Source organism: Scyliorhinus torazame, chromosome 1, assembly GCF_047496885.1.
Source record: "Scyliorhinus torazame isolate Kashiwa2021f chromosome 1, sScyTor2.1, whole genome shotgun sequence".
In the NCBI taxonomy this organism is placed as follows: Eukaryota; Metazoa; Chordata; class Chondrichthyes; order Carcharhiniformes; family Scyliorhinidae; genus Scyliorhinus; species Scyliorhinus torazame.
In genome coordinates, this window is record NC_092707.1 from 147,307,941 (window position 1) to 147,335,355 (window position 27,415).

Consider the following 27,415-nt stretch of genomic DNA (forward strand, 5'->3'; position numbering starts at 1 on the left):
CAAGATGAGTGTATCTGAACATAGAACATACAGTGCAGAAGGAGGCCATTTGGCCATCGAGTCTGCACTGAACCTGTTAAGCTGTAGATCTCCAAATTTCTTTCTCTGTCAGTCTGGCCTCAATAAAAGTTGAGACGGATTCGCACGTAAACAGAAGTTATTTATTTAGCTTGCAAGCTTGAATCATCTTACAGAAACGTAAGAGACATCCAGCCTCTTACATCCCAGAAAAACGACTGAACTAAAAGACAAAGGGATCTCTGCAAAATCAATTCAAATGGTATCAAGTTTCACATACTCGACGGACATAGGTCAGCCTATGTCCCTCCTGACCTGTTCGATCTATTCTGATTGGTTCACTTCCAATCCCTTTCTCTGGCCCCTATCAATGCAGCATCACTCTCATAGACACACCTCTTCCTGCTTTTTCCATGCGGTCTCAAATTCCTTTGTCCCTAACTGCAAGAATCAAAGTGGCTTATTTCTACATTACATTAACTAGTAACTCTAAAGTAACTATTTTATATCACATTCGTCAAAGCCCTCACTTCCACCCTATCCCCGTAACCCAATAACCCGTCCTAACCTTTTTTGGTCACTAAGGGCAATTTATCATGGCCAAACCACCTAACCTGCACGTCTTTGACTGTGGGAGGAAACTGGAGCGCCTGGAGGAAACCCACGCAGACACGGGGAGAACGTGCAGACTCCGCACGGACAGTGACCTGGGACCCTGGCGCTGTGAAGCCATAGTGCTAATCACTTGTGCTACTGTGCTGCCCATTTGGTGGAGGGTGTGGGTGACAACAGTGACACAAGGTCCATGTCCTCATCGTACCCCAGGTCTGGGGTCTCCTGGGTCGAGCCTTGGACCGATGGATGTTGTCCCCGCCCCATGTGAGGTCCCGTGTCAGTCCATCATCTGTTCGGCCCTCCTCTGTGCGTCACTGTCCAGAGTCCCCATCCTCTGTCCGTCACTGTCCTGGCTCTCCGTCCTCCTTCGTCCGTCTCATGGCCGTCAGTGTCCTGACTGTACGTCCTCTGTCGGTCCTCTGTGCGTCCATTTCCTACGCCCCGGCCTCGGAAGAGGGCCCTCCTGTCCGTCTTCATTCCCCTCCCTGGCGTGCGTCCCGGTGGATGAACTTGGACATGGACAGCAGGGGCTTCTCTGAGACGTTCCGGGACGATCGGCTGCTGGCCCTGGAATACACAATAAAGCATGTATCGTTAGACATGCAGAGTCGGGTATGAGGGGGTGGAGGGGGCAGTGTGAGCGGGTGGAGTGTGAGGGGGGGGGTTAGGGGGTGGAGGGGGCAGTGTGAGGGGGTGGAGTGCGGGGGGGTTAGGAAGTGGAGTGGGAGGGGGGTTAGGGGATGGAGGGGACAGTGTGAGGGCGTGGAGAGGGCAGTGTGAGGGGGTGGAGTGTGGGGGGTTAGGAAGTGGAGTGGGAGGGGGGTTAGGGGGTGGAGGGGACAGTGTGAGGGGGGTTGGGGGTGGAGGGGACAGTGTGAGGGGGCGGAGAGGGCAGTGTGAGGGGGTGGAGTGTGGGGGGGTTAGGAAGTGGAGTGGGAGGGGGGTTAGGGGGTGGAGGGGACAGTGTGAGGGGGTGGAGAGGGCAGTGTGAGGGGGTGGAGTGTGGGGGGTTAGGAAGTGGAGTGGGAGGGGGGGTTAGGGAGTGGAGGGGACAGTGTGAGGGGGAATGGGGGTGGAGGGGGTGCAGTGTGAGGGGGGTGGGGTGGGGGAGGTGAGGAGCAAAGAGCCAGGCAGGGGAGTCTCACTTGGTACTGCGCCTCCGATCTGGCATGGCGCTACCTCCCGGGTGGCAGCTTCCCCAGCGAGGTCCAGAGTCCTCTGCTCATGGACGGTGAGGAGGTGCAGCACAGGTGGTCCCCCTCTGATTCTTGCACACTCACGATGGTTGTGGGCTGTCCAGTCCTGCGGGGGGGGGGGAAAGCATCAGAGTTAGGCGGTCAGCAGCAAGATGCGCAGATGTTGGCAACATTATGACTGGGGGGGGGGGCACTGGGCACCACTCCATGGCAGCTCGCAAGGGGGGGGTGCCCATGTGGATCGGGTGCAACGTGGTGACCCCCCCCCCCCTGCGAGGGCTGGGGGGGGGGGGGAGACGCGTGACATGTGGGGGGGGGAAAGAGATGGGGTGTGGCCCGGGGGAACTCTTGGGGTACTTACCCTGGCAGCCCTCGTGAGGTCGTGGAGCTTCTTACGGCACTGGTCTCCAGAGTGGGGGGGTGCCCCACAGCACTGACGGCGATGCCCACTTCACGCCAGCTGCGCTTGACTGTGCTGGCCGGGGTACCGGTGACCACGTCTTGGGCACAGGATCGCCCTGCGCTCTTCAACTGCGTCCAGCAATGCCTCCAGGTCATTGTCCCGGAACCTGGGAGCGGCACGGCCGGGATCAGCCATCTCTCTCTGTCGGGGCCTGTGCGCGGATCGCGCACATTAAATGATGCGGCGCGGTGTCATCCGGGCATCGCGCGATGGCGGCGCTGCTCTGGCGCCACGCCCACCGTGTTTCTCGCGACCCCGCTTCTGGCCCCTTTTCGGGGCCTGAATCGATGCTGCTGGCGGCCCGTTCGCGCCATCGTGGAACACCGTCGACGGCATTCACAACAGCGCGGACACTCTGACTCGCCATCGGAGAATCCCGCCCCTTATACCTGTGTTTGATCCCTCTTTGCCCCCTATTGATTTACAAGTTTTAAATTGTGACATCTGAATGGTTGTCTTTACCACCACTCACTCACATTGATATCCGACTTACTGGCTTTACCAAAGAAGGTTCACTAGGTTACTCCTGGATATTGAGGGATTTTCTTAGGAGAAGTTGAGTAGGTTGGGCCTGTACCTATTGGTGTTTAGAAGAGTGAGAAGCGACCTATTGGTGTTTAGAAGAGTGAGAAGCGACCTTATTGAGACATGCAGGATTGTCAGCGGGCTTGACATGATGAATGCTGAGAGGTTGTTTCACCTTGTCGGCGGGTCTGGGACGAGGGCATAATCTCAGAGTAAGGGGTCACCCATTTAAGACAAAGAGGAGGAATTACTTCTCTTTATTTTTAATGTTTTTATTAAGGTGTGTGTGTATATATATATATGCCAAGCCTAGTACACGAAGAGGATGCATTCACCCTTCTCAGAGCCTCTTCCCATAACCCAGCCTCCAGCACCCTCCCCAGCTCTTCCTCCCACTTAGCTTCTCCTATCGGGACACCTTCCCAGTCTATTAATTCTTTCTAAATCTCCAACACCCTGCCCTGGCCAACTACTGCGTTCGACACAGCGCTGTCCTGCAACCCCGGGGGTGGCAGGTCAGGAAAGGACGGCACCTGTTTCCTCACATAGTCCCGAACCTGTAAGTGCCGGAACCCATTCCCGCTGGGCAGCACATACTCTTCTATCAACCCCTCCAAGCTCAAAAAGCTGCCCCCCCACAAACAGGTCCCCAAATTGCTCAATCCCTGCCCACCACCACCCCCGAACCCTGCATCCAGCCCCCCCCAGAACAAACCTGTGCTTCCTACAAATCTGAGCCCAAACCGAGGCCCCTCCAGCCTCAGGTGCTGCTGCCACTGTCCCCACACCCTCAGGGCCACCACCTTCTGGATTTGTGGAGTACCTGGCCGGCGAGAATGGCAGAGGCGCCGTCAACAACGCTCCCAAGCTGGTGCCCTTACACTGCCTTCATCTGCTCCCATACCGACCCCTCCCCCAATACCCACTTCCTTACATGGCTGTAGTTGCTGCCCAGTAATAGTTCATTAAATTTGACAAGGCCAGCCTGCCCCCCCCACCCTCCAACTTCCCCTCTCCAGCAGCACCTTCTTCACCAGAGAGGCTTTCCCGCCCACACGAATGCCAAGATCAATGTATTGACCTTCCTAAAAAAGGCCTTTGAAATAAAAATCTGACTGTTCTGAAACACAAATAAAAACCTTGGGAGAGCCATCACCTTCAACAAACTGCACCTGTACCACAAATGACAACGGAAACACGTTCCACTTCTTAAAATGTCCCTTCATTTGCCCCAACACACAGCCAAATTCAGTTTATGTAATTGCTCCCATCAATGTGCCACCTGGATACCCAGATACCTGAAGCTCGTTCCTAGTACCTTAAACGGCAACTCGCCCAACCTCCTCGCTGGATCGGAAAGACCTCACTTTTCCCCATGTTTAGCTTATACCCAGAGAACCGGCCAAAGTCCACCAAAATGTCCATGATTTCTCCAATATTTTCCAACGGGTCCGATATGTAGAGCAACAGATCGGCTGCATATAACGAGACTCTATGCTCCGTCACTCCACCCCCGCCAACCCCTTGATGCTCTCAGTGCCAGTGGCTCTATCGCCAAGGCAAAGAGCAATGGAGAGTGGGGCATCCCCACCTCGTCCCATGATACAGCCTAAAATACTCCAAACTCATCCGCTTCATCCTTATACTCGCTGCCGGTGCCTGATCCAACAATCGGAACCAGTTCACAAACCCATGCCCGAACCCAAACCGGCCCAGTACCTCCCACAAATATTCCCATTCGACCCGACCAAAGGCCTTCCCTGCATCCATAGCAACCGCCACTTCCACATTCCGCCCCTCTGAGGGCATCATTAAAACATTCAATAGACACCTAATGTTATCTGACGGAGTCTGCATGTTCTCCCTGTGTCTGCATGGGTTTCCTCCGGGTGCTCCGGTTTCCTCCCACAAATCCCGAAAGACGTGCTGGTTGGGTAATTTGGGCATTCTGAATTCTCTCTCCGTGTCCTGAACATGCGCCGGAGTGTGGCGACTAGGAGATTTTCACAGTAACTTCATTGCAGTGGTTAATGTAAGCCTGCTTGTGACAATAAAGATTATTTCTAAAAAAGATGTCTCCCCTTTACAAATCTGTCTGGTCTTCTCCTATCGCCCCGGCACACAGTCCTCAATCTGCGAGGCCAAGACCTTTGCCAGCAAATTGCCGTCCACATTCAGCAGTGATATCGGGCGGTAAGACCCACACTGCTCCCGATCCATATCCCTCTTCAAAATTAAACATATTGAGGCCTGCGATAATGGGGGGAGCTCCCCCTTCTCTCTCATCTCATTAAATGCCATTACCAGCAAGGGCCCCAAGTCACCCAAAATCTTTTCATAAAATTCTACCAGAAAACCATCGGGACCTGGGGCCTTCCGTGCCTGCATCGCCCCATACCATCACCTCCACCGGTCCAATGGGTGCTCCCAACCCCTCTACCAGGTCCTCCTCCACCTTGGGGAACTGCAGCCTGTCCAGGAATTGCCGCATTTCCCCCCCCCCCACCCCGGCTGGGGACTCCGATTTATAAAGCCTCCTATAAAACTCCTCAAATACCCCGTTTACCCCCACCAGGTCCAGTACCACTCCACCTCTACCGTCCTTCACCCTCCCAATCTCCCTTGCCGCTTCCTGAGTTGGTGGGCCAGCATCCTACTAGCCTTCTCCCTGTACTCATACACTGCTCTTCTGGCCCTCCGCAACTGCCCTACTGCCTTCCCCGTGGACACCAGCCTGCACTCCATCTGGAGCTTCTGCCTCTGCTTCAACAATCCTGCCTCCGGGGCCTCAGAGTCCCTCCTGTCCACCCGCAGACACTTTTCCACCAGCCTTGCCATCTCTGCTCGTTCCTCCTTCTCCCTATGTGCCCGGATCAATATGAACTCCCCCCTAATCACTCCCCTGTATCATTGAGTTCCACGTACCCCTGAATGCCGGCCCTCACCCGCTCTCATACCTCCTCATCTGCTAGAAACCCTACGTCCAGCCTCCATTGCGGGCGTTAGCCCCCTCAGGTCCACTTGTAAGTCCACCCAGTGCGGAGCATGGTCTGAAACCACGATCGCCGAGTAGCCCACCCCCACCAATAATATCTTACCCACCATAAAAAAATCAATCCGAGAGTACACCCTGTGCACATGGGAGAAGTACAAGAACTCCTTCGCCCTCGGCTTCTCAACCCTCCATGAGTCCATGCCCTCCATACGCTCATTGAATCCCTTCAGCTCTTTCGCCAACCTTGGATCAATGACAGTGTTAAAGTCACCCCCCCCCAAAAAAAAAAAATCAGTCGGTGTGGGTCCAGGTCCGGGATCTTCCCAGCACTCACTTCATAAACTCCACATCATCCCAATTTGGGGCATAAACATTTATCAGGACCACAGACATCCCCTCCAGCTTCTCACTCACCATCGCAAACCTTCTCCCTGATTCAGCCGCTATATTACCCACCTCAAACGCAGCCCACCTATTTACCAGCACCGCCACGGCCACGTCTTCATTTCTAATCCCAAATGGAAGACTCGCCCTACGCACCCTTTCCTTAGCCTGGTCTGATCCCCAATCTTCAAGTGTGTTTCTTGTAAAAATCCCACATCCGCCTTCAAACTCCTCAGGTACGTGAAAACAAACAACCGTTTAACTGGCCCATTCAGCCCTCTTACATTCAGTGTGACCAGCCTGGTCAGAGGGCACCCCCCTCCCCTGCTGATCAACCATACTCCCTCTTAGGCCAGCCCGGCCCATGCCATGCCCCTTCCAGGCCCACTCTCCGATGTCCACCATCATCACTCCCTCCCATGCTATGCAACAGCAACAACATCCTTGTCAGCAAACCTACCTCCCTTCCCTTAAACAAAACTACCCCATCCTCCTCTGCTACACTAGCCACCTGATACCCCCCACTACGCTCCCGTTAACTAGCCCACCCAGCTAGCCCCCGCCCAAGGCGCCTAAGCATCCTATCCCCCGCTAATTCCCCTCCCCCTGCTCGCACACCTCCACTTTCCAAATGGCCTGTCCCAGGGACTTCAGCCTCTGCTCCACCCGGTCAATTCTCACTTTTAATGGCTCTATCACCTTTGTTAGGTCCTCCTGGGCCTCCCTCCTCTGTCGGCTAAACTTTTCAGTTAAAAAGTCCACCAGTTGCTCTGTCGACCACTGGGCAGGCAAGGCAGACCCTTTACCCTCCGCCATCTTGGCCTGTGTCGCACAAAAGTTCACTTGCTCCAACTGCTCCCTTCTTCTCGGCCCACTTCTGGTCTGTGGATCTAACCACCTGTGGAGTCAAACTTTTCTCCAGCCAGTCCTACACCTCTTTTCTACAACACATCAATCAACCCAACAAACGGGGAAAAGGTCCAAAAAAACAGCCTCGAGCCGGATCTGCCAAATGCGCGACCACTCACACCATGGCCTCCACCGGAAGTCGAGGAATTACTTCTCTGAGGGTAGTAGTGAATCTATGGAATTCTTAACTGGGAGGAATTCCGGTTGCGGCTATGCCTAGGTAGGTCGCACGTTCGGCAGCTCCCGCCGAGAACGGACTTTTGGGCTCTCCAGAGGAGCCCCAACGGCAATTGTTCAACGGCTTCCAGTGTGGGAAGGTGACAGCAAGGTCCCCCTCGGCAGTATATGGATTGGACCAGGAGTGGAGCGGTGAAAAAAGTGATCTTGGAGCAGCGTAAAGTGAGAGGGAGGAAAAACAAGATGGCGGCGGGTGGAGACCAAGCAGCATGGGTGCAGTGGTCACAGGAGCAGCAGGGGTTTCTTAGACGCTGCTTTGAGGAGCTGAAGACCGAAATGCTGGCGCCAATGAAGGCGGCGATTGAGAAGCTAGTGGAGACCCAGAAGGCCCAAGGGGCGGCGATTTGAGAGGTGCACCAAAAAGCCTCGAGAACGAGGACGAGATCTTGGGCCTGGCAGTGAAGGTGGAGGCACACGAGGCGCTGCACAAGAGGTGGGCGGAAAGATTTGAGGACCTGGAGAATAGGTCGAGGAGGAAGAATCTTCGGATTCTGGGTCACCCTGAGGGAGTGGAGGGGCCCGATGTCGGGGCATATGTGAGCACGATGCTCAATTCGCTGATGGGCGCGGGAGCCTTCCCGAGGCCTCTGGAGCTAGATGGGGCTCACCGGGTCCTAGCAAGGAGACCCAAGGCCAACGAGCCGCCAAGGGCTGGAAAAGGATGGGGGTGGGGGGATGGGTGGTGCTGGAGGGAGGCGCACATTGACTGCCAGGGAGGGGGAGGGGGGATTCTCACACTGGAGGGGGTTGATGGAATGGCGGGAGAGGCCGGGGTCAGCAGGAGTCAGCTGACTTACGGGAGTATTATGGGGGGAGCAAGGGAGTGAGGTTTCACCGCTTTATGGACAGAGAGAGATTGGCCAAGAAAGAGCGGAGCAGTAGGCGGGAGAATATGGAGATCCGAATCTACCAGGACTGGAGTGCAGAGGTGGCTAAGAAAAGAGCTGGTTTTAATTGGTCCAAGGCGGTGCTCCATCAAAAAGGGGTGAAGTTCTGTATGCTGCAGCCAGCGCGACTGTGGGTTACGTTCCAGGATCGACACCACTACTTCGAAACGCCTGATGAGGCATGGAGCTTCATGCGGACTGAAAAGTTGGACTCAGATTGAGGGTTTGGTGTGGGGGGATGTTTGTTGTGTTTGCTATGGTTGGGGAATGTTCTTTTTGTCAGGGTGCTGGGTGGGGATGGGTGAAGGGATTTGATGGGGAGACTGTGGGAGAGTGTGTGTGTCGGTGCTGGAGGGGCAGACCACCACGAGGGAAGAGGGGGAGTGGAGGCCCGGGGAGGGGAATTGGGGTAAGGCCGCAAAAGGAGCTGCGCCAGAGGGGGCGGGGCCAGCTCAGGAAAGCGAGAGCTTTTTCCCGCGCTGGAGAAGGATGGGGGTGGGGGGGATGGGTGGTGCTGGAGGGAGGCGCACATTGACTGCCAGGGAGGGGGAGGGGGGATTCTCACACTGGAGGGGGTTGATGGAATGGTGGGAGAGGCCGGGGTCAGCAGGAGTCAGCTGACTTACGGGAGTGTTATGGGGGAGCAAAAGGGCTAGTTATGGATCTAGCGGGGGGGGGGGGGGGGGTTGGGGGGGAATAGGGTTGCTGCTGCATTGGCCAAAGGGGAGCTGGAAGTAGGAGAGGTGGTCGGGGCGGGGGTCCCCAATCTAGGGGACTGGAGGGTGCAGGAGGCGCTGGCACGTGACTGGCCTAGAAAGGGAGATGGCTAGTCGGCGGTGGGGGGGGGGGGGGGGGGGGGGGGGAGCAGCCCCCCAATCCGGCTGATAACTTGGAATGTGAGACGCATTTGAAGGTGGCAGATCAGGTTAGGCTGAGAAAGGGATGGGTAGGACAGGTGTTCCATTCGGGACTGGATGCGAAGAACAGAGGGGTTGCAATACTAGTGGGGAAGCGGGTGTCATTTGAGGCAATGAATACTGTAGTGGATAATGGAGGTTGATATGTGATGGTGAGCGGTAGGTTGCAGGGGGTGGAGGTGGTACTGGTAAATGTATATGCCCCGAATTGGGATGACGCCGGATTTATGAAGCTCATGCTGGGTCGGATTCCGGATCTGGAGGTAGGAAGCTTGATAATGGGGGGGGGATTTCAACACGGTGCTGGACCCAGCATTGGACGCTCTCGGTCCAGAACGGGTAAGAGGCCGGCTGCGGCCAAGGTGCTTAGGGGGTTTATGGACCAGATGGGAGGAGTGGACCCATGGAGGTTTGTCAGGCCCCAGGCCAGGGAATTTTCATTCTTTTCCCACGTCCATAGAGCCTACTCCCGGATAGATTTTTTTGTTCTGAGCAGGGCGCTAATCCCGAAAGTGGAGGGAACGGAGTACTCGGCCATAGCCATCTCAGACCACGCCCCACACTGGGTGGAGCTGGACTTGGGGGAGGAGAGGGACCAGCGCCTGGATGTGGGACTGTTGGCGGATGAGAAGGTGTGTGGGCGGGTGCGGGGGTGCATTGAAAGATATTTGGAGGCCAATGACAACGGGGAGGTGCAGGTGGGGGTAGTCTGGGAGGCGCTGAAGGCGGTGGTTAGGTGAGAGCTAATCTCCATTAGGGCCCATAGGGAGAAGAGAGAGGGGAGGGAGAGGGAGAGGTTGGTGGGTGAGATTTTAAGGGTGGATAGGAGATATGCAGAGGCCCCCGAGGAGGGACTACTCAGGGAGCGGCGGAACCTCCAGACGGAGTTCGACCTGTTGACCACAGGGAAAGCAGAGGCACATTGGAGGAAAGCGCAGGGGGCGATGTATGAGTATGGGGAGAAGGCGAGTCCGATGCTGGCACACCAGCTTCGTAAGAGGGAGGCAGCGAGGGAGATAGGTGGAATTAAGGATAGAGGGGGGAATACGGTGCGGAGTGCGGTGAGAATAAACAAGGTATTTAGTGACTTTTTGGGGGATTTGTACAGATCTGAGCCCCCAGCGGGGGGAAGAGGGGATGCGACGATTCTTGGATCAGCTGAGGTTGCCGAGGGTGGAGGAGGAGGAGGTGACTGGTTTAGGGGTGCCAATAGGGCTGGAGGAGCTGGTTAAAGTATTAGGTAGCATGCAGGCAGGGAAGGCCCCGGGGCCAGACGGGTTCCCGGTCGGGTTTTATAGGAGGTATGCGGATCTGCTAGGCCCGTTGCTAGTGAGGACTTTCAATGAGGCTAGGGAGGGGGGGGGGGGGGGGGGGGGGACCTTGCCCCCGACAATGTCCGGGCGCTGATCTCTCTGATCCTGAAGCGGGACAAGGACCCACTGCAGTGTGGGTCGTATAGACCGATCTCGCTCCTTAATGTGGATGCTAAGTTGCTGGCAAAAGTGCTGGCTACGAGAATTGAGGACTGTGTCCCAGGGGTAATTCATGAGGACCAGACGGGGTTCGTAAAGGGCAGACAGCTAAATACTAATGTGCGGAGGCTCCTCAACGTGATTATGATGCCCTCGGTGGAGGGAGAAGCGGAGGTAGTGGTAGCTACTGGGTGGGGTGGGAGTATCTTTGGGAAGTGTTGCGGAGGTTTGGGTTCGGGGAGGGGTTTATCGGCTGGGTCAGATTGTTATATAGAGCCCCGGTGGCAAGCGTGGCTACGAATCGGCAGAGGTCGAAGTACTTTTGGCTGTACCGAGGGACGAGGCAGGGGTGCCCCCTGTCCCCCTTGCTGTTTGCACTGGCAATTGAGCCCTTGGCCATGGCACTAAGGGAGTCCAGGAAATGGAGGGGACTGGTCCGTGGGGGAGAGGAACATCGGGTGTCGCTATATGCGGACGACCTGTTGCTGTATGTGGCAGACCCAGTGGAGGGGATGGCGGAGGTCATGCGGATCCTAAGGGAGTTTGGGGACTTCTCGGGGTATAAATTGAATGTAGGGAAAAGTGAGCTCTTTGTGGTGCATCCAGGGGACCAGGGAAAGGGGATAGACGACCTGCCGCTGAAAAGGGCGGAAAGGAGCATTCGGTACTTAGGGATCCAGGTGGCTGGGAGTTGGGGGGCCCTGCACAAACTCAATTTGACGCGGTTGGTGGAGCAGATGGAGGAGGATTTTAAAAGATGGGATGTGCTGCCACTCTCGCTGGCGGGCAGGGTGCAGTCGGTTAAAATGGTGGTCCTCCCGAGGTTTCTCTTTGTGTTCCAGTGCCTTCCCATTATGATTACCAAGGCCTTTTTCAAGCGGGTAAGCAGGAGCATCATGGGTTTCGTGTGGGCAAATAAGACCACGAGGGTAAAGAGGGTGTTTCTGGAGCGGGGTAGGGACAGGGGGGGGGGGGCTGGCTCTGCTGAATTTGTGCATATACTATTGGGCAGCCAATGTGGTGATGATCCGTAAGTGGGTAATGGAGGGAGAGGGGGCGGCGTGGAAGAGGTTGGCGATGGCGTCCTGTGCGGGCACGAGCCTGAGGGCGCTGGTGACGGCACCGCTGCCGCTCTCGCCGACAAGGTACACCACGAGTCCGGTGGTGGCGGCAACGCTGAAGATCTGGGGGCAGTGGAGGCGACACAGGGGCGAGGTGGGAGCCTCGGTTGGGTCCCCGATTCGGGAGAATCATCGGTTCGTCCCGGGAAGGATGGATGGGGGATTTCGGAGCTGGCATCGGGCAGGGGACCTGTTCATAGATGGGACGTTTGCGAGCCTAGGGGCGCTGGAGGAGAAGTTTGGGTTACCCCCGGGGAATGCTTTTAGGTATATGCAAGTGGGGGCGTTTGTGAGACGGCAGGTGAGGGAATTCCCGCTGCTCCCGGCACAGGGGACCCAGGACAGGGTGATTTTGGGTGTATGGGTTGGAGAGGACAGGGTCTCGGCGATCTACCAGGAGCTCAAAGAAGAGGAGGAGGCCACGGTAGTGGAGCTAAAGGGCAAGTGGGAGGAGGAGCTTGGGGAGGAGATAGATGAGGGTCTGTAGGCTGATGCCCTGAGTAGGGTTAATTCTTCCTCCTCTTGCGCCAGGCTCAGCCTAATACAATTCAAGGTTGTTCACAGAGCGCATATGACAGGGGCGAGGATGAGTAGGTTCTTTGGGGTGGAGGACAGGTGTGGGGGGTGCTCGGGGAGTCCGGCAAATCACGTCCACATGTTCTGGTCGTGCCCGCACTGGAGGGGTTTTGGAGGGGTCTTGAGAGGACTATGTCCAAGGTGGTGAAAGTCCAGGTCAAGCCGAGTTGGGGGTTGGCATTATTTGGGGTAACAGATGAGCCGGGAGTGCAGGAGGCGAAAGAGGCCGGTATCCTGGCCTTTGCGTCCCTGGTAGCCCGGCGGAGGATCTTGTTATTATAGAAGGACGCGAAGCCCCCCCAGTGTGGAAGCCTGGATAAATGACATGGCAGAGTTCATTAAGCTGGAGAGAATACGAGTACCGTTAAATGTCATAAGGGGGGCTATTGTACATGGGGAAACCCAATGTAAATGTTTTGTACAATGTACAATGTTAATTGTTGTGTTTGCGTTTCTTTTATCTTCTGTTATTGGGGGAGGGGGGGGGGGTTGTCAAACATTTTGTTGGAAAACTTGAATAAACATTTCTTTTTAAAAAAAGGAATTCTTAACTGCAGAGGGCGATGGAGGCTAGGTTGTTAGGTATGAGCAAGGCTGAGATGGACAGATTGTTAATCAGTAAAGGAATCAAGGGTTCTGGGGATAAGGTGGGAAAGTGGAGTTGAGGATTATAATTTCAGATCAGTCATGACCTCATAGAATGGCAGAGCAGACTCAATGAGTGGAATTGTCTACTTTTGCCCCAACATCTTATGATCAATCAATTTCTATCAAGTAGCTTAAAAGCAAGTCTGGGGCTAGCTATTATGCAACAAGCAACTCTCCTTCTGAATTACCAGAGACTGCATTATACGAACATACGAATTATAAATAGAAGGAGGCCACTCGGCCCTTTGAGCCTGCTTCACCATTTAATAAGATCATGGCTGATCTGACTGTAACTTCCTGCCTACTCCTGGTAACCCTTCACCCCGTTGTTTATCAAGAATCTGTTCACCTCTGCCTTGAAAACATTTAAAAACTAGTTTCCATTGCCATTTGAGGAAGAGAGTTCCAAAGACTCTCTACCCTCAGAGAAAAAAAAAATCTTTTCATCTCTGTCTTAAATAGAAAACCCCTTATTTTTAAAGTGACCCCTAGTTCCAGATTATCTCACAAGAGGAACCTCCTCTCCACACCAACCCTGTCAAGACCCTTCAGAATATTTTATGTTGGGGCAGCACGGTGGTGCAGTGGTTAGCACTGCTGCCTCATGGCACCGAGGACCCGGGTTCGATCCCGGCCCCAGGTCACTGTCCGTGTAGAGTTTGCACATTCTCCCCGTGTCCGCGTGGGTCTCACAACACAAAAGATGCATAGGGTAGGTGGGTAGGCCGCGCTAAATTACCCCTTAATTGGAAAAAAAATATTTGGGTACTCAAAAATTTTAAAAATAACAAAATCGTATGTTTCAATCATGTCATCTCTTACTCTTCTAAACTCTACCAGATGCAAGCTTAACTTGCCCAATCTTTCCTCATAAGATATCCTGCCCATTCCTGTTATTAGTTTAATAAACCTTCACTGAATCACTAATGCATTTTACATCCTTCCTGAAATAAGGAGACCAATACTCTACACAGTATTCCAGACTGGTCTCACCAGGGTCCTTCACAACTTGAGCTAACCTCCCTACTTTTGTATTCAGGCTCCTTTGCACAGCGCCAGGTTCCCAGGTTCAATTCCTGACTTGGGTCACTGTCTGTGCAGAGTCTGCACGTTCTCCCTGTGTCTGCATGGGTTTCCTCCGGGTGCTCTGGTTTCCTCCCACAAGACGTGCTGTTAGGTAATTTGGACATTCTGAATTCTCCCTCCGTGTACCCAAACAGGCGCCGGACGAGGGGCTTTTCACTGTAACTTCATTGCAGTGTTAATGTAAGCCTACTTGTGACAATAGAAAACCCCTTATTCTTATAAGTAACATAAAAGGGAACTGTGAAAGCTTCTGTGAGTATGTAAAAGAAAAAGATTAGTGAAGACTAATGTAGGACAGAAGAATTAATAGTAGAGAACAAGGAAATGGCAAACCAATTAAACAAGTAATTCTGTGTTCATGGAGGAAGACACAAATAACTTCCCAAAAATACTAGGGAACCAAGTGTCTACTGAGAAGGAAGTCTTATGAAACAAATGCTGGAGAAATTAATGGGACTGAAAGCCGATAAATCCCCAAGACCTGATAATCTACATCCCATGGAAATAGTGAATGGGTTGGTTGCCATCTTCCAAAATTCTGTAGATTCTGGAACAGTCCCGGCAAATTGGAGGATGGCAAATACAAATGCAATCCCAAAATTTCCAAAAGGAGAGAGAAAACAGAGAACTACAGACTGGTGAGCCTAACATCAGTAGTAGGGAAAATGCTAGAGTCTATTATGAACAATGGGTAACATGACACTCAGAAAATATCAACAGGATTAGACAATGTCAACCTGGATTTATGAAAGGAAAATCATGTTTGATAAACCCACTGGGGCTTTTTGAAGACATGACCAGCAGAATAGATAAGGGTGAACCAGTGGATGCGGTATATTTGGATTTTCAGAAATGTTTTGATAAAGTTCCAAAAAAGAGGTTAGTGTCCAAAATTAAAGTATGTAGGATTGGGGGGGGGGGTGTAATATATTGCCATAGATTGAGAATTGTTAGCAGACAGAAAAAGAGTAAAAATAAATGGGTCACTTGTTAAGTGGTGGCAGTGACTAGTGAAACCACATGGTTCAGTGCTTGCAGCCCAGCTATTCACAATATCTATCAATGATTTTGATGAGGGAACCAAATGTAATATTTCCAAGTTTGCTGATAGCACAAAATTTGGTGGGAATGTAAGTGGTGAGGAGGGTGTCAAGAGGCTTCAAGGTGATTTAGACAAGTTGAGTGAGTGGGCGGATACATGGTAGATGCAGTATAACATGGATAAATGTGAAGTTATCTGCTTTGGAAGGAGAAATAGAATGGCAGAGTTATTTAAATGGTGATAGATTGGGAAATGTTGACAAAGGAACCTGGGTGTCCTTGTGCACCAGTCACTGAAAGCAGGTACAGCATGCAGTAAGAAAGGCAAATGGTATGTTGGCCTTCATTGCAAGATGACTTGAGTACAGGAGCAAGAATGTCTTCCTGCAGCTGTACAGGGCCTTGGTCATGCCTGGAGAATTGTGTGCAGTTTTGGTTTCCTTATTTAAGAAATTATACACTTGACATAGAGGGAGTGCAACAAAAGTTCACCAAACTGATTCCTGGGATGGCAGGATTATCGTGTGAGGAGAGATTGGGTTGATTAGTCCTGGAATTTGGAAGACAGAGGGATCTCATTGAAACGTACACAATTCTGGGCTGGAGTGACTGAAGGCGTTTCGTCTGACTAGAGGGTCTAGAACGCAGGGTCACAGTCTCAGGATATGGGGTGAGCTATTTAGGACCAAAATGCGAGGAAATGTCTTCAGCCACACAGGATGGTGAATCTGTGGAATTCTTTATCACAGAAGGCTGTTGAGGCCAGGTCACTGAATATATTTCAGAAGGAACTAGGTGGACTTCAAATCTCTAAAGGCGTCAAATTGTATGGAGAGAGCGCGGGGGTATGTCATTGAGATAGAGGATCAGCCATAACCATGTTGAACAGCGGAGCTGGCTCGAAGTTCTGAATAACCTACTGCTCCTATTTTCTACGTTTCTACTCCACTTGCCAGATCTTAGGCCACTTACTAAACCTATGTCCTCTTGTGTCCTCTTCACAACTTACCCTCCTATCTATCTTTGTATCATCAGCAAATTTAGCACCCATACATTTGATCCCTTCATCCCAAGTTGTTTCTGCAAATTGTAAAACGTTGAGGGTCCAACACTGTTTCATGTGGCACACGATTTGTTACATAATGCCAAACAGAAATAGATCCATTTATGACTAAACTGTGTTTTCTGTCAGCTAGTCAATATGTTATTCCCTACACCATGAGTTTATATTTTCCCCAATACTCTTTAATGTGGCATCTTATCAAATACCTTCTAGAAATCTAAGTACAGTACATCCACCAGTTCCCCTTTATCGACAGGCGCAGGTGACTCCTTCAAAGAACTCCCATAAATTGGTTAAACATGATTTTCCTTTCACAAGGTCATGGTGACTCTGCCTGATTGCCTTGATTTTTTCCTCAATGCTCTGCCATAATGTAAAGTCTCAGGCAAGCGACCACTTGGAAGGGACGACTGTAGAAGAACTCAGATTTATTTTACTTATATTTACACCTCTTACTCCTCGAAGGATCTCAGGCACCCGGCCCACACTTGGGCCAGGGCATTTATGTCCCATAGGCCCCTTGGGGGAGGGTCTGCCCCTCTCATCTAGGTAAAATGCACTCAGGTGAAGCCACAGGGACTCCGAAGCTGCAGATTCCTGGGCCTCCTATCGGGTTATAACACATCAACATTTTCCCTATGACAGATGTTAAACTAACTCGCATATCGTTTCCTGACGTTTTTCTCCCTCTCTTTTTGAATAAATTTGCTATTTTCCAACTAATGGCATTTTCCTCCAATCTGGGGAATTTTGGAAAATTGAAACAATGCATCAATTATATTACTTGCACTTCTTTTAGGATTACGTCCATCAGGATCAAGAATTTGTCAGCCTGCAGCTCCAACAATTTGCTAAGTACCACTTCCCTGGTGACTGTAATTTCCCTCAGTTCCCCCCTCACCATCAACTCCTGATTTACTGCTGTTTCTGGGATGTTACTTTTATCCTCTATAATGTAAGTAAGTAAAGTCGCTATAGTCCCAGATGACCATAGGCTGCTTTCCCCTTTGAGGGGGAGGGCTGACTGGTGGTAATTTAATCTGAGGATCACACCTCAGGCAAGGGGTAAGGTTGAGAAGGTCATGAGTAACCTCAGCCAGTATGGTAATTGAACCTGCACTGCTGACTTTGTTCTGCATCATGAACCAGCTGTTTAGCCAAGTGAACTAACCTTGCCCCCATCCTCTATAATGAAAACCAATGGAAAATACCTGTTCAATTAATCTGCCATCTCCTTATTTTCCATTATTGATTCCCCAGACACATTATTTTCTATAGGACCAATGTCCACTTTGTTAACTCTTCTTACTATAGAAACTATTACTGTCTTTTCATTTCCAGCTAACTTTCTCTTATACTTTAATGATACCGTACTTATTTGTTGTTCTGCAAATTACAAATCAGGTCGTGGCTACTCACTCGGCTGGGTTCATGCAGCTCTAATGACATTCAAGAAGCTTGACGCCACCCAGAACAAAGCAGCCTATTTGATTGGTACCCCATCCACTACTCGTGAGTGGTGCAAGATGCACTGGAGCACCTCGCCAAAGCTTCTTCAACTGCATCTCCTAAACCTGCAATAAGGACAAGGAGAGTAGGGAATGGGAACATCCCCACTTCCGAGTTACGCTCCATTCTGACATTGGAAATGCATCACCTTTCCTTCATTGTTGCTGGGTCAAAATCCGGGAACTCCTTCCCTAACAGGAGTCCAGGAAGGTGGCTCCTCGTGGGCAATTGGGGATGATGGACAACAAATACCAAACCATAGTCACATTTACTTACCGAATAACAACAAACCCAGGTATAACATGCGGAAAGTTGCGGGTCCAATATTTCCTCCCAAGCCGGTTCCACCAACGACATGTTTTGCCTGCACTGAGCATGCGCTTCCGGGAGACGGGAATCGTCTGGCAGTGGAGATGTACAGCGCATGCTCGGGGAGCAGGGACTGCGCATGCTCACTAGCGCCGGTGCGGCCTGAGCTTCGGGCTTGTTCCTGTTGATCTGAAAAGTGGGCGAGCGAGCGAGAGAGACTTTGCTCCATCTGGTGCGTGAGTTCAATGTTCCTGCGGTAGGAGATGTTGCCTGGGTAAAGCGGGCCGAGACGGAGTACCCAGAACTGGCACTCTGGCAGGGCTCCTCAGTGAGGCGCCCACCCTCAGGGAAGGAGAAGAGGGGCCTGGAGGGTGCTGAGTCCGGTCATGGTGCTGCTGCTCTCCCTGTTTGTGGAATTATTTATCAGTCTTGTTGGAGGAAGCGGCTTCAAATGAGTTTTAGAGTGATACAGCACAGAAGGAGGTCCATTGTGGCAGTGCTGATTATTTCAAGGATCTATTCAGTCAGTCCCGGATCTTGCCCCATAACCCTTCCAAGTTTAAAAAAATAAATTTAGAGTACCCAATAACTTTTTTTCCAATTAAGGAGCAATTTAGTGTGACAAATCCACCTAACCTGAACATCTTTTGGGTTGTCGGGGTGAGACCCACGCTGACACTGGGAGAATGTGTAAACTCCACACAAACTGTGACCCGGGGCCGGGATTGAACCCAGGTCCTCAGTGTCGTATAACTGTGCCACCCTGATAACCTTTCAAGTTTAATGCAGTTCTGCTTTGAACATGTGAATTAGGAACAGACGTAGGCCCCTCTAAACTGCTCTGCCATTCAATAAATCATGGCTAATCTGGCTAATCTGACTAACCTCAACTCCACATTTCCTTTTACCCCCATTAACTGTTTCCCCCCCTTTGCTTATCAATAATAGCTCTACCTCTGCCTTTAAAATCTTTAAAGACTCTACTTCCACTGCCTTTTCAAGAAGAGAGTTCTGAAAACTCATAGAATCAACAGTACAGAAGTAGGTCATTCGGCTCATCGAGTCTGCATCAGCCCTTGGAAAGAGCACCCCTCCCTATCCCCGTAACCCCACCTAACCTTTTTTTGGACACTAAGGGCAATTTAGCATAGCCAATCCACCTAATCTGCCCATCTTTGGACTGTGGGAGGAAACCGGAGCACCCAGAGGAAACCCACGCAGACACGGGGAGAATGTGCAGACTTCACACAGACAGTGACCCAAGCCGGGAATCGAACCTGGAGCTATGGAGTGATAGTGCTAACCACTGTGCTACCATGTCGATTTGTTGCCGCCTGAAGAGAAAAAAAATTCTCCTCAACTGTGCCTTAAATGGCCGACCCCTTATTTTTAACAGTGACCCCTAGTTCTCACAGAGAAACGCCCTCTCCGCATCCACCCTGTCAGCACCCCTCAGGATCTTGTATGTTTCAATCAAGTTGCCTGTTACCCTTCTGAACTCCAACAAGCCTAGCCTGTCCAATCTTTCCTCATAAGACAAACTGCCCACCCCTGGTTTCAGTCTAGTAAACCTTCTCAGAACTGCTGAATGACTTTTATATCATTCCTGAAATGAGACCAATACCGTATACTGTACTCCAGATATGGTCTCACCAGTGTCCTGCACAACTGAAGCTTAACTCTCCTACTTTGATATTTAATTCCCCTTGCAATGAATCATAACATTCTATTTGCTTTTCTAATTACTGTACTTGCATATTAGCCTTTTTTGATTGATACAGTAGGGCACCCAGATCCCTCTGAATCTCAAGAGTTATGCAATCTCTCACCATTTAGATAACATGCTTTTTATTATTCTTCTTGCCAAAATGGACAATTTTACATTTGCCCACATTATATTCCATTTGCCAGACCGTTGTCTTCTCACTTAACTTATCTATATCCCTTTGTAGCTCCTTGTGTTCTCTTCACAATCTACTTTCCTACCTTTGTGTCATCAGCAAATTTCACAACCATACCTTTTGTTCCTCCACAGAAGTTTTGAAAGTTACTATTGAATCTGCTTCCACCTCCCTTTCAAGCAATGCTTTCAGATCACAGCAACTCGATTTGTAAAAAATATTCTTGTCTCCTAATTCAGGGTGACCAACTATCTGGTGATTTAAGTGATCGTCCTTTATTTTGCCTTTCATCCTGGAACAACTGTTGCCTCTTTTTGTGAGCATGCATAGCCCCCTCCCATGGCATCACAAGTACCTCTCCCAACACCCGTCACCCTGTCCCATGATCAAAGTTTCCCTTATTTTATTTTGTAATGGTTGATCACCTTGCTCCATTTCCTGCCACCTCATTCAAATTCTCAGATTGCCACGGCGCATCCAGCACATTGCCTCTATACCTACATGGCATCGGTGAGATGTTTTCTAATGTTTTTTATCTGTTCCAGGCCTGTGGAATTATGATGAGCCCCTAGGAATCTGGTTATGATGTCAGAAGAACCCAGGCCTCCCACTGTGATTTTTGGCCAGATGGTTATTGGGCCACCTGGCTCAGGAAAGACCACCTACTGCATGGCGATGCAAGAGTTTCTCTCAAAGCTGGGCCGAAAAGTGGCAGTAGTGAATCTTGACCCTGCTAATGATCTCATTCCATACCAGTGTTGTGTGGACATTGCTGAGCTGGTGAAACTTGATGATGTTATGGACGGTCTCGGACTGGGCCCTAATGGAGGTCTTATTTACTGCATGGAATACTTGGAGGCAAACCTGGATTGGCTACTGAGCAAGCTGGAACGCTTCAAGGACTGTTACTTCCTGTTTGACTGTCCTGGTCAGGTGGAGCTGTACACCCACAACTGTTCTGTGAGGAACATCCTCGCACAATTAGCCAAGTGGAATTTCAGGGTGAGTTCACACACAAGGATAAACAAGATTGGAAATACTCAGCAGGTCAGGCAGCATCTGTAGGGAGAACATCCAGTATTTCAGGTGACCCTGAAAGTTTACATGAAGGTTTGCCCTGTCTTGCCCTCTCAAACAAGCTGATTAGTGACACTTTCCTTTCATTTTATTTGTTAGATTCCAACTAGCTTGAAACGGCACTGAGACATGTAGACCAGAGGCTTCGATTCCTAATCCGTGTTCAATTAGTGAGTGCATCAGGCTTGTGATAGAGGTTTTTTTGTTGTTTACGAGATGTGGGCGTCGCTGGTTTGGCCAGCATTTATTGCCCATCCCTAGTTGCCCTTCAGAAGGTGGTGGTGAGTTGCCTTCTTGAACCGCTGCAGTCCTTGAGGTGTAGGTACATCCAATGTTGGGGAGAGAGTGCCAGGATGTTGTCCCAGCGACAATGAAGGAGCAGCGATATATTTCCAAGTCAGGGTGGTGAGTGACTTGGTGAGGAACTTCCAGGTGATGGGGTTCCCAGGTATCTACTGGTCTTGTCCTTCTAGGTGGTAGTGGTTGTGGGTTTGGAAGGTGTTGTCTAAGGAACCTTGGTGAGTTACTGCAGTGCATCTTGTAGATGGTACACATGGTTGCCACTGTTCGTCGGTGGTGGAGGGTTTGAATGTTTTTGGAAGGGGGAGCAATCAAGCGGGCTGCTTTGTCCTGGATAGTGTCGAGCTTCTTGAGTGTTGTTGGAGCTGCGCTCATCCAGGCAAGTGGAGAGTATTCCATTAGACTTCTACTTTTGCCTTGTAGATGGCTTTGGAAAGTCAGGAGGTGAGTTACTCGCTGCAGGATTCCTAGTCTTTGACCTGCCCTGGTAGCCACAGCCTTAATGTGGCTAGTCCAGTTCAGTTTCTGATCAATGATCACCCACAGGATGTTGATTGTGGGGGATTCAGCGATGGTAATGCCATTGAATGTCAAGGGTTGGTGATTAGATCCTCTCTTGTAGGAGATGGTCATTACCTGGCACTTGTGTGGCGTGAATGTAGCTATGATCAGCGTCCTGGCTTTTGGTTAGAGAGGGGGAAATGCGGCCATGATTGCTGAAGGGCCCAGCTCCGAGACCGAACCCACTATCACTCATTGTTGAAACTCGTGCACTGAATAGTTGCTTGAGCAAGGAATGCAGGGGAACCTGATGTCACAGCAGAAGGGTAACTCAGGAGAATATTGGGAAGGTATTGCAAGGGAAAGGTTCAGACCTTATGGTAATCTGTCTTTGTGTCTTCTTACAGCTAACAGCTGTCCACTTGGTAGATTCTCACTACTGCACTGATCCGGCAAAGTTCATTTCTATCCTCTGCACATCCCTGTCCACCATGCTGCAAGTGGAGCTACCTCACGTCAACATCCTCTCCAAAATCGATCTCATCGAACAGTTTGGGAAACTAGGTAAAGGGATATTTCCAACAAAGTGGAGTGGGGCTGGGTGATTTTCCGGTCTGTTGCAGGGGCAGGGAAGAGGTGGCATGGAGTGATTCCAGAGTTCCAGGCTTTCTTTTTTAAATTTAGAGTACCCAATTCATTTTCTCCAATTAAGGGGCAATTTTAGTGTGGCCAATCCACCTACCCTGCATATCTTTGGGTTGTGGGGTTGAAACCCACGCAAACCAGAGTTCCAGGCTTGATGAGAGATTTGGGGTTCTAATCCTGTGAAGTGGGGCTGGGACTATGGGGAGGGGGTTGATCTTAAACCATAAATAAGCTGTTAGAAAGTCCAGGAGCAAATTTCAGTCTTTAATTTGACATTACTAATTTACAGGTGGAGAAATCTTTTGCTGTCAGTTAATCCGGTGTTCATATTGATGAGATATATTGAAAATATAGCCAGTGGTTGGCAGAGAGAGGATGAAATCTCTGGGAACACTGGGCTGTCAGCAAGTGTGAGCCTGCACTTGAGCTTAGGTCTGTTTTCTTTCTTTTTCAGCATTTAATTTGGATTATTACACTGAGGTGTTAGATCTGTCTTACCTGTTGGATCATTTGGCCAAAGACCCTTTCTTCAAAAACTTTCGACAATTAAACAAGAAGTTGGTGGAAGTAATTGAAGATTACAGCCTGGTCTCCTTTATACCTCTTAATGTGCAGGTGCGTGCATGATTACTTACTGGCTTTCCAGCAGCATCAATATGTTCATCAGTGTTGAGAAAATTGTAAACTCGTCAGGCCACAGTTTGCATTCAATGTAATTAGAGAGTACAGCCTGGGTGTTGGGCTTCATAGTGTAACAATATTATGGAAAGTGTTGTTGTGCAAAAGGACTGGGATTAGGAGCTGTGATGTGTGAGGATTTCCAAGTCAAGAACACATATTGGGATGTTCAGAACATTCAGACTAAACGGGGACTGTGGGGATTACATTGCACAAGATGGGCAGCACGGTAGCATTGTGGATAGCACAATTGCTTCACAGCTCCAGGGTCCCAGGTTCGATTCCGGCTTGTGTCGCTGTCTGTGTGGAGTCTGCACATTCTCCCCGTGTGTGCGTGGGTTTCCTCCGGGTGCTCCGGTTTCCTCCCACAGTCCAAAGATGTGCAGGTTAGGTGGATTGGCCGTGATAAATTGCCCTTAGTATCCAAAATTGCCCTTAGTGTTGGGTGGGATTACAGGGTTATGGGGATAGGGTGGAGGTGTTGACCTTGGGTAGGGTGCTCTTTCCAAGAGCTGGTGCAGACTCGATGGGCCGAATGGCCTCCTTCTACACTGTAAATTCTATGATGATGTGAGAAAAATCGATTTTGAGATTGGCACAGAGGGTATTTGAGTGTTGGGGTTGAATATGTTTTGGGACCTATTTCAGTTTCAAGTTACACTCCGGCGTTTGGGTGCTCACACCACCTGCAGGTTCTACATTTACACACTGAAGGCGGTTTTATTGAATTTGAACCGTGAGTGTGATCTTACCCACAGGATAAAGAAACCATGAAGCATGTGATGAAAGCGGTCGATAAGGCAAACGGATACTGTTTTGGGGACTCGGAGAAGAGAACACTGGAAGCCATGATGTCAGCAGCGGTTGGGGCAGATTTCCAGTTCTCCATGTATCCTTGGGACAGACCATTTCATCATCAGCATTGTAGTGTGTGAGGCCATTGATTACAGATCCACACAGGGGAAAGTTGCTGCACTCAGCCACGGCATACCCCCTCTTGCTCTGTCTTACCTGTCCCAAGTTCCTCTCTCTCACTCTCCCCACTGCTCCTGTCACTCTTAATCCACACTCGAGGCACTCTCTCCTCCTCTGCACTCCCCCTCCCAGCTTCCCGTCTCTCTCTCTCCGCCTTCCAGCTCCCCACTCGCTTCCCCTCCCAGCTCTCCCGCTCGCTTCCCCTCCCAGCTCCCCCGCTCGCTTCCCCTCCCAGCTCCCCCGCTCGCTTCCCCTCCCAGCTCCCCCGCTCGCTTCCCCTCCCAGCTCCCCCGCTCGCTTCCCCTCCCAGCTCCCCCGCTCGCTTCCCCTCCCAGCTCCCCCGCTCGCTTCCCCTCCCAGCTCCCCCGCTCGCTTCCCCTCCCAGCTCCCCCGCTCGCTTCCCCTCCCAGCTCCCCCGCTCGCTTCCCCTCCCAGCTCCCCCGCTCGCTTCCCCTCCCAGCTCCCCCGCTCGCTTCCCCTCCCAGCTCCCCCGCTCGCTTCCCCTCCCAGCTCCCCCGCTCGCTTCCCCTCCCAGCTCCCCCGCTCGCCTCCCCTCCCAGCTCCCCCGCTCGCCTCCCCTCCCAGCTCCCGCGCTCGCTTCCCCTCCCAGCTCCCCCGCTCGCTTCCCCTCCCAGCTCCCCCGCTCGCTTCCCCTCCCAGCTCCCCCGCTCGCTTCCCCTCCCAGCTCCCCCGCTCGCTTCCCCTCCCAGCTCCCCCGCTCGCTTCCCCTCCCAGCTCCCCCGCTCGCTTCCCCTCCCAGCTCCCCCGCTCGCTTCCCCTCCCAGCTCCCCCGCTCGCTTCCCCTCCCAGCTCCCCCGCTCGCTTCCCCTCCCAGCTCCCCCGCTCGCTTCCCCTCCCAGCTCCCCCGCTCGCTTCCCCTCCCAGCTCCCCCGCTCGCTTCCCCTCCCAGCTCCCCCGCTCGCTTCCCCTCCCAGCTCCCCCGCTCGCTTCCCCTCCCAGCTCCCCCGCTCGCTTCCCCTCCCAGCTCCCCCGCTCGCTTCCCCTCCCAGCTCCCCCGCTCGCTTCCCCTCCCAGCTCCCCCGCTCGCTTCCCCTCCCAGCTCCCCCGCTCGCTTCCCCTCCCAGCTCCCCCGCTCGCTTCCCCTCCCAGCTCCCCCGCTCGCTTCCCCTCCCAGCTCCCCCGCTCGCTTCCCCTCCCAGCTCCCCCGCTCGCTTCCCCTCCCAGCTCCCCCGCTCGCTTCCCCTCCCAGCTCCCCCGCTCGCTTCCCCTCCCAGCTCCCCCGCTCGCTTCCCCTCCCAGCTCCCCCGCTCGCTTCCCCTCCCAGCTCCCCCGCTCGCTTCCCCTCCCAGCTCCCCCGCTCGCTTCCCCTCCCAGCTCCCCCGCTCGCTTCCCCTCCCAGCTCCCCCGCTCGCTTCCCCTCCCAGCTCCCCCGCTCGCTTCCCCTCCCAGCTCCCCCGCTCGCTTCCCCTCCCAGCTCCCCCGCTCGCTTCCCCTCCCAGCTCCCCCGCTCGCTTCCCCTCCCAGCTCCCCCGCTCGCTTCCCCTCCCAGCTCCCCCGCTCGCTTCCCCTCCCAGCTCCCCCGCTCGCTTCCCCTCCCAGCTCCCCCGCTCGCTTCCCCTCCCAGCTCCCCCGCTCGCTTCCCCTCCCAGCTCCCCCGCTCGCTTCCCCTCCCAGCTCCCCCGCTCGCTTCCCCTCCCAGCTCCCCCGCTCGCTTCCCCTCCCAGCTCCCCCGCTCGCTTCCCCTCCCAGCTCCCCCGCTCGCTTCCCCTCCCAGCTCCCCCGCTCGCTTCCCCTCCCAGCTCCCCCGCTCGCTTCCCCTCCCAGCTCGCTTCCCCTCCCAGCTCCCCCGCTCGCTTCCCCTCCCAGCTCCCCCGCTCGCTTCCCCTCCCAGCTCCCCCGCTCCCAGCTCCCCCGCTCGCTTCCCCTCCCAGCTCCCCCGCTCGCTTCCCCTCCCAGCTCCCCCGCTCGCTTCCCCTCCCAGCTCCCCCGCTCGCTTCCCCTGCCAGCTCCCCCGCTCGCTTCCCCTGCCAGCTCCCCCGCTCGCTTCCCCTGCCAGCTCCCCCGCTCGCTTCCCCTGCCAGCTCCCCCGCTCGCTTCCCCTGCCAGCTCCCCCGCTCGCTTCCCCTGCCAGCTCCCCCGCTCGCTTCCCCTCCCAGCTCCCCCGCTCGCCTCCCCTCCCAGCTCCCCCGCTCGCCTCCCCTCCCAGCTCCCCCGCTCGCCTCCCCTCCCAGCTCCCCCGCTCGCCTCCCCTCCCAGCTCCCCCGCTCGCCTCCCCTCCCAGCTCCCCCGCTCGCCTCCCCTCCCAGCTCCCCCGCTCGCCTCCCCTCCCAGCTCCCCCGCTCGCCTCCCCTCCCAGCTCCCCCGCTCGCCTCCCCTCCCAGCTCCCCCGCTCGCCTCCCCTCCCAGCTCCCCCGCTCGCCTCCCCTCCCAACTCCCCCGCTCGCCTCCCCTCCCAGCTCCCCCGCTCGCCTCCCCTCCCAGCTCCCCCGCTCGCCTCCCCTCCCAGCTCCCCCGCTCGCCTCCCCTCCCAGCTCCCCCGCTCGCCTCCCCTCCCAGCTCCCCCGCTCGCCTCCCCTCCCAGCTCCCCCGCTCGCCTCCCCTCCCAGCTCCCCCGCTCGCCTCCCCTCCCAGCTCCCCCGCTCGCCTCCCCTCCCAGCTCCCCCGCTCGCCTCCCCTCCCAGCTCCCCCACTCTCTCCCTCTTCTCACTCCACCTTTCACTTGACCTGATCCCCCGTCCATCCCCCTCTCTCCCTTTCTGGATATTGCTTGTAAAAGTATTTATTAATATATCTTTGCTAATTACCCTGAATGTTTCCTTAGCGATGAGAAGGTCGATGGATGCCCAGGAGAAATACGTGAAATCGATTGAGAAGGATGTGGAAGAGGAGGTGTTGCAGCTCTCTCATCCACACACAAACTGCGATGCAACATGAATTCTTTCATTGAGTGACTGCCGATGGTTGCTGGGCTCACCTGGAAGTGACTGGGTGATGGAGACGGCATCTTCCAGCATGCTTGTTGGTTCCAGGTGTGGAAGTTCAATCTGGGAGTGATAGTTTTCATACTTGCCACAGTTGAGCCATAGATTCATCTGCCAGCAGCTGCTGACTGTTTTTTAGGCAATTTTGTTAATGGACAACTTGCGTCGCTTAGAGTGGGAATGTTTGAAAAATAATTTATTTCCAGGAACCTTTGTTTTTACCTTTTTTCAAAAACATGTCCAATAAAGATGTTTCTCATCATCATCATCTTAGCTTCAGTACATCCTCCTCTGGATCGACAATAGGACAGTCAGATTAGAGACTGCTGAAAACTAAGGAACTACACACATCAGATTTGCCCTTGCTGATCAGTATGGTGATATGTCACTTTTCAGAGCCTTGTATCCTGCAACATCGGTCCTTC

General features: G+C 52.9%; 1 protein-coding gene and 1 long non-coding RNA gene across 2 annotated transcripts; one reads left to right on the top strand and one right to left on the bottom strand.

Annotated features, from left to right (window-relative positions):
- On the bottom strand, window positions 1-18,096 carry LOC140414426 (uncharacterized). Its single transcript, XR_011943565.1, has 3 exons — window positions 17,939-18,096; window positions 1,779-1,935; window positions 1-1,200 (listed from the first exon to the last, which is right to left on the bottom strand). It is a non-coding gene; the product is annotated as an uncharacterized lncRNA (long non-coding RNA).
- On the top strand, window positions 18,075-27,258 carry gpn2 (GPN-loop GTPase 2). The gene is made up of 6 exons (XM_072500979.1): window positions 18,075-18,203; window positions 20,418-20,874; window positions 22,158-22,314; window positions 22,850-23,010; window positions 23,832-23,962; window positions 26,841-27,258. Exons 2-6 carry the CDS (start codon window positions 20,455-20,457, stop codon window positions 26,941-26,943), a joined length of 972 nt encoding a protein of 323 aa, XP_072357080.1. The 5' UTR covers window positions 18,075-18,203; window positions 20,418-20,454; the 3' UTR covers window positions 26,944-27,258.
- Window positions 27,259-27,415: the final 157 nt, after the last annotated feature.